The following is a 10,959-nucleotide window of genomic DNA, read 5'->3' on the forward strand; positions in this document are numbered from 1 at the left end:
GAGCCTGCTTCCGACTCTCTCTCTCTCTCTCTCTGCTTCCGACTCTCTCTCTCTCTCTCTCTCTCTCTCTCTGTCCCTCCCCAGCTCATGCTCTGTCTGTCTCAAAAATAAATAAACGTTAAAAAAAAAAATAAAAGAAGTAATTATCGGTGGCATATTAACAATAAGAATTGTCGTGTTTCTGAAGGGTCTGCGCAAGCATAAAAGGGGTCATTTTCCGATAGAAGACGCAGGCTCAAAGCTCCAGCGGCAGCTCCCACTCGCGTGTGTCCCCTGGGCGGTCGGGTTTCCAGCGACCCAGCGACACAGAAACACCAGTTCCCTCAGGCACCGCCGAGGCCACCCCAGGCAGCCCGCGGGTCCTCGCAGAGGGCGGAGCACGCCAGCCCGGAAGAGACGGCTCGCCGCGCATGCCCCTTCCTTTCCAGCCCCGGGACCGGACGTAGCAGCCGCCGAGGTGAGCTTCTCCGTGTTGTGGGTTCCATCGGTCTCCATCCTGGCCATCCAGTTGTCGTAGTCGCCGCTCCTCCCCCGAGTCGGGGCGGAGGGACTTCTCTCCCGCTCCCCGCGCGCTTATTTCTGAGTAGTGAGAGGGGCCGGGGGCGCCTTTCGGCGGGTAGTGGGGCGCTGATAGAAGATTGGTATCCTGTTTGCGGAGGCCGAGGAGGGGAGGATGGAAGCCCTTGTGTCGCGGCGACTTTTCTGGCCAGTTCGAGGACTCTGTGCCCCGCTTGCCCGCTTTTGTTTCGATCCGGAATCCCTTGGGGCTGCCTGCTTGCCTGGCGCTGCAGCTCTAGTTCGGTGGAAGAGTGATAGGAGGTGAGGGTGCGAAGGCCTTGGCCCTTCGATTTGGCGTCCTGCGGCCCTGAAAGCATGCCTCGCCGTTCCACGCTAGGTACAGTGCCCCAATCTCCCACCCCCCCAGAGGCTCTGAGACNTTTTGCTCAAACGTCAAACAGCCACTTTTTCCTCGAGTGTTTTTGGCAGGTGGAGGAGGGCAGCTGGCGGGTTTTCAGTTTTGAGGGTTTGAAGTTCTCTTTCCTGCATGTTTTCAGCCGCGTGGTTTGAGATCTCAACCCATTTTGGACGGTAATTTTGGGGTCATGAACTTGGTTGCTGGACTCCGCCTCTTTTGCTCAGAAAGACTCTTGATGGTTCACTTCCCTCCAGATGTTGATGCCCAAGAAGAACCGAATTGCCATTTATGAACTCCTTTTCAAGGAGGGGGTGATGGTGGCCAAGAAGGACGTCCACATGCCGAAACACCCCGAGCTGGCCGACAAGAATGTGCCCAATCTGCACGTCATGAAAGCCATGCAGGTAGCCTGGGGGCTGCTGGAGTGGGGTGCAGATGGAGGGATGTTCCACTAAATGTTGGAGTCAGATTCCCAGGAGAGGCCAGGACAGCCGTGCCAGAGCTGCTTGCTGCCTCGAAGGGCCCTGAGGTATAGATCCATCGTGAAGGCTCGTCTGCGTGATCTAGCTTCTGTTTGCACCGAGTTTCTAGATTCAGGGCTCTCGCCATGTCGTGACCGCCGCTTTCTGCTTTACAGTCTCTCAAATCACGAGGCTACGTCAAGGAACAGTTTGCCTGGAGACACTTCTATTGGTACCTGACCAACGAGGGCATCCAGTATCTCCGAGATTACCTGCACCTGCCCCCTGAGATCGTGCCCGCCACCCTGCGCCGCAGCCGTCCGGAGACAGGCAGGCCGCGACCCAAAGGTGTGTTGCCCATGTGAGGGCTCGCTCTTGCTTGGGGGAGGGTAGATGTGAAAGGACAGGAGGGCTCTTCGGATACACCGTTGGTGTCCGCTGCACTTGGGGCCGAGTCTTGGATCCTTTGTCCTCTGGTGTGGGACTTGTAATGGAACCGCAATCATGCCAGGTCTTTGGGCCGGCCCCCGGGGGTGGCATTAAACACTAGTCTGTGGCCAGGCACCTGTGGTAGAGCACGGAATAGCTTTTCCAGGACCGAGGTCATACATGTCTCCAAGAAGTCCCGAACAAAGCTGTTTACCACGTGTGAAAGAAATGGAGAGTTTTATAGAGGTCCTTGGCAGCGGGAGCAAAAATAATCAAGGGGCGCCTGGGTGGCTCAGTCGGTTAGCTTCTGACTTGTCTCACCGTTCCCAAGTGTGAGCCCTGCGTCGGGCTTTCATTTATTTGATTAAAAATAATCAAAAGTTGAATGCATAATCATTGCGTGAAAAAGGAAGGATGTACTGTGAGAGGGCTGGTGACTTACCTTGTGGCTGGGGATCCCTGTCGCGTTTTGTCAAGGTGACGGTTTTATTTCCTAGGGTTGTGGAAGAACTTGTTGTGGGAACTGTGTAGAAGGAGCAGTTTGTGGGCTTGGGTAACAAGGTGCAGAGTCCCAAAACCAGATCATCAACGGCGTGTCCTGGTTCCTCTGGTGAGGGACGTAGCCTTCAGGAATCCGTAGATTTTGTGACTGCTCCCTAGGGGATCCTGGTGCTCAGGTGCAAAGGTTCTCTACTGCGTGTTGGAAACCCCAGGAAAAAAACCAGTCTGTGCCCCACAGATTCTGACTTAGAGGGCATAAAATGAGGCCTGGCATGCATTTTAACCACTTGCTACGGATTCAGTCTTATTTCTTGTACTTAAAAAAAAAAATACAGTTGACCCTTGGAACAATATGGAGGTTAGGGGTGTCTCTGTATTATGTTCTTCTTTACGAAAATTGTATTGGAGTAGACCTCTGCAGTTCAGACATGTTCAAGATAAATTATAGTCTATATTCTAATTGTATGGATTCTAAGTAAAGTTCTGGAGTAACTGGGTAGAGAGACTATGAGATTAACTTCCAATGTTTTGGAGGATTTTTTTTTTGTTATGTTTATTTCTAGGAGAGAGAAAGACAGCGAGAGCAAGGGAGGGTCAGAGAGAGAGGGAGTCACAGACTGAAACAGGCTCCAGGTTCTGAGCTGGCAGTCAACACAGAGCCCAACGCGGGTCTTGAGCCCACGAACCGCGAGATCATGACCTAAGCGAAAGTCGGACGCTTAACCGACTAAGCCACCCAGGCGCCCCTTGGAGGATGTTTTAAAAGTACCTTTTAAATGCCTGGGGGCATCTGGGTGGCTCAGGTCATGATCTTGCAGTTTATGAGTTCATGCCCTGCATCCAGCTCAGGGCTGTTGGTACAGAGCCTGCTTGGGATTCCCCCCCATCCCCCCAATCTCTCTCAAAATAAAGAAGCTCTGAAATAAGTAAATCTGCCTTAATATATATCCCACAGCCTAGTGAGGGATGTGGAAAAGCCTGAGGACAGAAGGGTTCTTGGTGGCCTCTATATGCTGACTGTTGGAGGTGGGGCCTTGAGCACCTCCTTTCCCATTTGCACAGGAGATTTTCCCACCTCAGAGATGGGTCAAGTTCAAAATTTTGGCCATTCAGGGACGCCTGGGTGGCTCAGTCAGTTAAGCGTCTGACTTCAGCTCAGGTCATGATCTTATAGTTTGTGGGCCTGAGCCCCTCATCAAGTTCTGTGCTGGCAGCTCAGCCTGGAGCCTGCTTCAAATTCTGTGTCTCCCTCTCTCTCTGCCCCTCCCTTACTCATGCTCTGTCTCTCGAAAATAAATTAACGTTTAAAGAAAAAAACCCAAGACGTTAAAAAAAATAAAATTTTAGTCATTCAGATACTTGTAGGATTGGTCAGATTGCTTAATTTGCCAAGTAATTGGAAAACGTGTAGCTGTTGAGAAATGTGATAGAAGAAAGCAATACTTCTGCAGATGGGCGGCATTTTAATTGTGATTGTTCTCCGTCACATTTGAGGAGCCAGTGTCCGTGATGACAGAACTTCTGGCCCATAGTTCTGCAAAGAGTTCTGTGCCCTTTTACTTATCGTAACTAAGTCGTTGCCAGTGAGAACAGGAGAGCAATTTCACGTTCCTTGGCCTGGAGAGAGCAGAGCTCCCACATTGCCCTGCGCTCACCGTGTGGTTTAATTTGTATAGGTCTGGAGGGAGAGCGACCTGCCAGGCTCACGCGAGGGGAAGCTGACAGAGACACCTACAGACGAAGCGCTGTGCCCCGTGAGTAATGCATCATCTGGATCGGGGGTGGGGGTGGGATCTCTGGGTTCACAGTCACCTTGGCTGGGGCTCATCCTGTGAAAATGCCAAGGTGACTGGGAAAGGCGCTTGGTTTCAGTCTTTGGGTCACCTTTATCTAGAGTCCTTTATGTTGCTTGCCTTGTGCAGGGATTTGATGGATGGGATTAGGAGAAAAGCCCTCTTCACTGGGGACACAGAGAGGACTTTAGTTGAAGACCTTAACTAGAGCAAAACGGAAAACTTCCAAGAAAGCAAGCACGTTAGTCTGCGGTTGTGCTCCTGTGTTGGAAGCGCCATGCAGGCGGGGCCAAATCGAGTTGTGTTTGTTTTTTTCTTAATGCAGAAATAGCTCTAAACCTTGTTTTTAAATAATACGCACTTGCATTGACTTGGAATAATGGCTGTCTATTTGTTCAACCAATATATATACTGTCTGTGACGTGTGTGTTCTAGAAGCTGGAGACAACAGTAGTGTATGTAACAGATAAAGGGTCCTTCTCGTTGAAATTGCATTTTAGTAGTAGGAAGCTGGTAAGCAAAAATGGACATATGACCTGCCCTGGTGTGGGTGCCACCGGGGGAAAAGCAGGGGGGGGTAGATGGTGCAGTTTTCTTTCAACAGGGTTTCAGGGAAAGTCACAGAAGCGAGATTGAAGCAGCCATCTGAAGAAGGTGGAAGTCAGCCAGTAGCTCTCTGGGTGGTGAACATGAAGGCCAACTGGCTTGTCTAAACCACAGGAGACAGCAGGAGAGTCAGACGAAGATGCAGGTCTCATAGCTGTGGGGGCCACAGTGGGGCTTTGGGCTTTAAAGAGTCAGTATCTTTGTTGAGAAGAGTTAATTCTAATATGAAAGCAAGGGAAAAAGGGGAGTTTTCATTAACTTCTTCCACTGTACCTGCCTCTTGTCATGGTTCCTGATTCTTCAGATGTGAAATAGACATGAGCACGTGACCTGAATATGTTACTGGATAGTAAGAAAGAATTTCTCCAGCCCCCAGTTCAGAGAAAGTTAATGGTTGCTCTTATTAGAAGTCACATCACATGGGGAATCAGGGAGTAGTTCTCCAGAGGGTGTGAGGCTGGGTCTGAGCCCCAAGTTGAGTGGGAATGAGCATTTCAGGTGAGAGCAGCATGAACAAAGGTACAGTGTTGGGGACATGGTAGCTTGCTTGTCAAGGGGGCAGGGGAGTGAGGGGAGAAGAGCAAGATTTTATTTATTTTTTAAATAATCTCTATGGCCAATGTGGGGTTCGAACCTACAGCCCTGAGATTGAGTTGCGTGCTCTCCTCATTGAGCCAGCCACGTGCCCCAAATCCAGTGTATTTAAAAATGTTTTAGGGGCGCCTGGGTGGCTCAGTTAAGCGTCCGACTCTTGGTTTCGGCTCAGGTAATGATCTCATGGTTCATGAGATTGAGGCCTGCATTGGGCTCAGTGCTAACAGCATGGCACCTGCTTGGGATTCTCTCTTGCTCTCAAACTAAAATAAACTTCAAGAAAAATGTTATTTTAACATGTAATCTGCATAAACATTAATGTTTTGCACCTAAAAAAAGAAACTTTTATGTTTATTTTTGAAGGGGTGGGGGGCTTAGAGAGAAGGAGACAGAACCTGAAGCAGCCTGCAGGCTCTGTGCTGTCAGCACAGTGCCCGAAGTGGGGCTCGAACTCAACAAACAGTGAGATCATGATCTGAGCTAAAGTCAGACGTTTAGCCAACTGAGCCACCCAGGTGCCCCTGCACCCTCTTAAAGCCTTGAAGTCTGATGTGTTTTGCACACATTTCAGCTTGGACCAGTGGCTACCATACAGGACAGGGCGGCACTGGATTTTTCTGTGTTCTTTACCATACTCGTAATGAAGTTACTTTTTCTTTCTGTGAGCCTTTTTATGTTCAGTGTATCTGTTCGTTCTGTATTGAGCTCCCTGTGTAAACTAGGTGCTGATCTGAAGCACGTAAGTGGGGGGGTCTTCTTGGGCCTATATGAAGGGCACATAATTCAGACTTTGTGGTCTGGGCAGCCTTCCTGGAGGAGGTGATAGTTGGGGCTGTGAGTTTTGAAGGATGACTTCAGGAAGGCTGCCACAGAAGGGGGGGCAGAAGTGTTTCCCACCATTGGGTGTACTTTACGTGTTCTTCATGGTGTACATTTGCTGGCATGGCTTTACCTGCGGGATTAGGCCGGAAGACTGGTCTTCCCTCAGTCTGTAGTAGCTCACATCCTGACAATTCTAAGTTGTTGTTTCTTTTTCCAGCTGGTGCGGACAAGAAAGCTGAGGCTGGGGCTGGGTCAGCAACTGAATTCCAGTTTGTGAGTATCCGCCCGTTTGCTCTCCATAGGCAGTCATTATTCCGGCCTCTGCCCTGCGGGGCTGCACGTTCTGGGGATATGGCATAGTGTCGTGGGTCCAACCCTTGTTGCAGTGTACCCCCCACCCCCTCCCAAAAATATATGAACCAAGTTTTTACATTAAGATACAGCATACAAACTTCCATAAATCTGTAAAGTACTGAAACGAGACCCCCCCCCACCAGTCAATACTACATGTGGCATAGCAGTTTCTTCATCGATGAGCATCATAATTCTAACTCCCTTAAGTAGTTTCATGAACTAAAACTTAAGGCTAAGAACTACAAACTGGAGATTGAGTGAGCTCTGGGACAAAAATGGTGTGGAATCCGGTCCTTCATCTTCCTTTAGATGGTGTGACATTGGGCGCATCCCCTCCATGCCTCAGTTTACTCATCCTTAAGGTAGAGATGATGGTTTTAGCTGTGTCACGTACTTGTGAGATTAATCTAGACAAAGTGCTCAGCGCAGGTGCTGCCATATCACTGTTAGGGCAACGCTGTCCTGTGTGGGGGTTGCTACTGTGTGTGTGATACGGGAACGCACTCTTGAGTGCTTGTCCGTATTCCCATTTTACAGATGTGGAAACAGGCCTAGGAAGCGGCCTGGTAGCCAGTAAAGAGCAGGGCTGGGACTTAGGGCCTGAACTCTGGAGCCCTTACATTTGATAATGAGGCCTGTCTGGCGTACTGCTAATGCTGATGTCCTGTGTTTTCTCTTGCAGAGAGGAGGATTTGGTCGTGGACGTGGTCAGCCACCTCAGTAAAGTTGGAGATCCTTTTGTGTTGAATAAACCTGTAGCCAGAAAACAATCTTGTGTGTCCTGTTTGGTTTGCATTATGTGGCCTGACCAGGAATGATCTAAGGATCGAAATGTAAACTGGGCAAGACTGGATTGGTTTAAGGAGTTGTCCTTATCCGGAGTGGCATCATGTGTCGCTCTTAGAGCTGTGGTGCTTGGCTGGGACATGGGCCTTCTGTTCAGTGCATGCTCCCCTCTTGAGTCCCATCCAGCATGGTTACCGTTTGGGGTGGGGGGGTAGTAGTTGAAAAGTTGGCGTCTTCACTAGGTGGGCCATGCAGGTGCCACTCTGCGTGGCAAGAAGGTTGCTGTTTTGTTAGCCCTGGAATAAACGAATCTTGGCCTTGAGGCTCAGGGTGTATGCACATCAGGAGTTGCATAGTCCTCTGAAGATGGCCAGCCGTGTGAAGACCCTGGGGGGTTTTGTCTTTATGTAATACGAGTAACCGCACTGAGGTTCTTGCTATCCCAGGGCTCTTTCAAATGGAGGAAACACTCCAGTCTTCCTTAAACTTCCTGGAGCTTTTGAAAGGGGTGACCCTGCATATGACATGAGTAAGTGGATAAGAGCAGTGATGTTCCTCAATGGGGCCAAGTGCCTTCTTGGCAAAGGTACCAGAGGGCTTTGAGGGACCACGTCTGGTCCTGCGATAACGGCTGGCTTGGTGTCGGGAAGGGCCCGTGAAGGTGCAGCCAGTGAGAGTTCAAGGTCACAACCCTGCAGACAGGTGTGCTGGGTGAGGTGCCGGCTTTGGCTTGCAGATGGAACCACGACTGACGATTGCAGACTTCGCCGCGTCCAAGTCTTTGAGGCAGCAGCTCTGGGCCAACTAGCAACTCTGGACACGCCCTCCAAGGTAAGGTTTTTCAGTCGGCAAAACTGGTAACTAATAGTGGACCTTAAGGGGGCATGGGGACTTGGAAGTCATGTATGGGATGCCACGGGCCAAGCATGTAGATTTGGACAATCAGCCAAATGAGATTCTTAAAATCCTGAAGGGGTGGGGGTTCCTGGGTGGCTCAGTCAGTTAAGCGTCCAACTCTTGATTTTGGCTCAGGTCACGATCCCACAGTTGGTAGGTTTGAGCCCCGTGTCAGGCTCTGTGCTGGTGGTGCAGAGCCTGCTTGGGATTCTCTAAACTTTTTTAAAAAGACCAAAAATGTTTAAAATCTTCGAGTGGTTTTGTGCTGGTAGCCACCTATTTCAGTGTTGCTAAGCAGTTTTAATTTGAACCACAAGGTGGCAGCCCATAGCAACTCCCACCGTGCACTTAATATTTAGTTTTGGGAGATGAGCTTTGTATTCTGAGCCACCAATAAATAGAAGCTTGCTTTGGCGGAAAGAGGTGGTGTTTGGGGAAGCTGTTTCAGCGCGGCCTTGGCTGCCTTGCCAAAGATTGCTTTTTATCCAATTTTTCTGCTGGCTCAAGTGATGTCAAGTGGTTTGCCCGTGTTCACACGCCTTGTGATTGTTTAACCTGGATTCCACTGTGAAATGTTAGTAGCTCCCGGCCTTTCTGTTTCCCACCCAAGCCAGCCAGCAAGCAGATGGCCTTCCTCTATGGCCTTAGTGATTTTCTGGCCCTTAAATGTTCCTTTTTCAGCTAGGGCTCCTTGCCAACCCTCTCCCTCATGATTTCAATTAGCCCTAGGATGTGTTCTCCAAGATCACCCATGGACTCTGGGAAAACCCAAAGAATCTACAAAGTAGAGTCCTAGCCTGCGGATAAAAACAAGCTGTTGGAGGCGGCTCTTTTGCTGCTGGCCAGCCCGCTCCCCTGCTTTAGTAGATTGACTGGCTGCTACCAACCAATAACCATTGATTAGCTGTTCAGGGATCAGGGTCATTAAGTGCTCTGGGAAACAGAAGCCTCAAGATTTGCCTTCAAGGACTTCACAGTCTTACTTAGGAAAACAAAACCAAAGCTAAACATTAAAAGTCCATAAGTAGGCACCCGGCTGGCTCTGTAGAGCATGACTCCTGAGCTCAAGGTAGTGAGTTCAAGCCCCATGTTGGGCACTGAACTTACTTTTTTAAAAAGTTGCTCTGCCAGATACTACGTAAGAAATCAACGATTATGTCCAGAACTGGAATGGATGAATGTCAGCTGAAATGACCCACAGATGGGCTTGTGGATCAGGGGGAGGGTCAGGTCAGTCAGGGCATCTTGAAGAGGATTTACTGGAAAATAAAAACGTCACATGTTGTCAAGTTATGAAACTCCTATTAAAAAAATTAGGGGTTTTGGGATAAACATGAATGTTGATTATTACAGGTGCCTAAGGACATCACCTGGGGTGGCTAGTTACAAGGGGCAGGGAGAGGCACCTGGGAGGCTCAGTTGGTTAAGTGTCCAGTTTTGGCTCAGGTCATGATCTGGTTCGTGGGTTTGAGGCCCACATCAGGCTCTGCTGACAGCTCAGAGCCTGGAGCCTGCTTTGGATTCTGTGTCTCCCTCTCTCCCTGCCCCTATCCCACTCACACACACACACACACACACACACACACACGTGTCTCTCTCTCTCTCTCTCTCAGAAACAAAGACATTTTTTAAGGGGAGGAGCATACAAGGGAGAGGCCTCCATGGCCACTCTATCCATGAGTGAAAACTTTGGGACGGTTTTGGCCCATCTTCCAGGGTCAGTTTCCATCCTCGCCCCACATCTGCCCACGAGCCCTGAAGCCTCACCAGGCCTACCACCAGCAAAGGTTTCACAGGATCTGTAAGGGATTTTGGAAGCCAGCAGCCAAATTTAATACACACTTCCTGAAACAGTCCACTATAGTAGTGCCAATAGCAGCTTTAAGTCTCTGATTTCTTTTAAAGTCCTCACTAGATCTGCTGTACGCTTAGGTTAGGTGCTGGGAGACAAGGATGTTAAGGAGGATGCCTCCTGAGCCCCCGAAGACCTAAGAACCCCCTGGCAGACTGTTTACCTGGGTGGGTGGGCCTCCAGCAAGGCAGCATGGGTCCATCATGGCTAGGAATTCCCCATCCCAAGCCCTGTCTGCAGAAGCCAGCCCACTTAATGCCCAGACTGTCCTCCAAGATTTGCGAATACAGCCAGTAGCAGCCCCACAGTACCGAGGGGTCATGGGCCCCTACTGCTGCTTTGATGATGAACCCTTAGAGTGGATTTATTAGCCCTTTTACTTCTTTTTTTGCATATATTTTTTTTTAATGTTTATTCATCTTTGAGAGTTTGTGAGCAGGGGAGGGGCAGAGAGAGGGAGACACAACCTGAAGCAGGCTCCAGGCTCCGAGCTGTCAGCACAGAGCCCGACGCGGGACTTGAACTCCCCAACCATGAGATCATGACCTGAGCCAAAGCAGGATGTTCAACCGACTGAGCCACCCAGGCACCCCCAGCCCTTTTACTTCTTAGGCCTTGGAGAAAGATGGGAGAAAGGAGTCTTGCTGAAAGCACTAATTAGGACAATTGTTTCAAAGCCCACAGATGAGGGAGATCTTGGTTTGATCACCGTCTTGGGACACGGTTTGCCTATTTCCAAGGATTGTGATGCACTCTTGGTCCCCAGAGGAAGTATTAGTGACTTTGGAGAGAGATGGCCTTTTTTGGTTAGGCTTTCAGGACAAGGACTTGGTCTTAGGATGCTATGGAAGGAAGCTGGTGGTCTATTGGCAAGTAGGTGGCTGGGCCGGAGTGGAAGTGTAACAGATTGTCCTGCTTCAAACTTCCCTCCTTGCCCGAGCCTCAGGC

At 49.8% G+C, this 10,959-nt stretch overlaps 1 protein-coding gene across 1 annotated transcript; it reads left to right on the plus strand.

The window, feature by feature from the left end:
• Positions 1-353: 353 nt before the first annotated feature.
• On the plus strand, positions 354-7,246 carry RPS10 (ribosomal protein S10). The gene is made up of 6 exons (XM_077754745.1): positions 354-457; positions 1,171-1,320; positions 1,554-1,725; positions 3,984-4,061; positions 6,340-6,395; positions 7,159-7,246. Exons 2-6 carry the CDS (start codon positions 1,171-1,173, stop codon positions 7,198-7,200), a joined length of 498 nt encoding a protein of 165 aa, XP_077610871.1. The 5' UTR covers positions 354-457; the 3' UTR covers positions 7,201-7,246.
• The last annotated feature ends 3,713 nt before the right edge of the window (positions 7,247-10,959 follow it).

This window comes from Crocuta crocuta, unplaced genomic scaffold, assembly GCF_008692635.1.
Source record: "Crocuta crocuta isolate KB4526 unplaced genomic scaffold, BGI_CrCroc_1.0 scaffold132, whole genome shotgun sequence".
Classification (NCBI taxonomy): domain Eukaryota; kingdom Metazoa; phylum Chordata; class Mammalia; order Carnivora; family Hyaenidae; genus Crocuta; species Crocuta crocuta.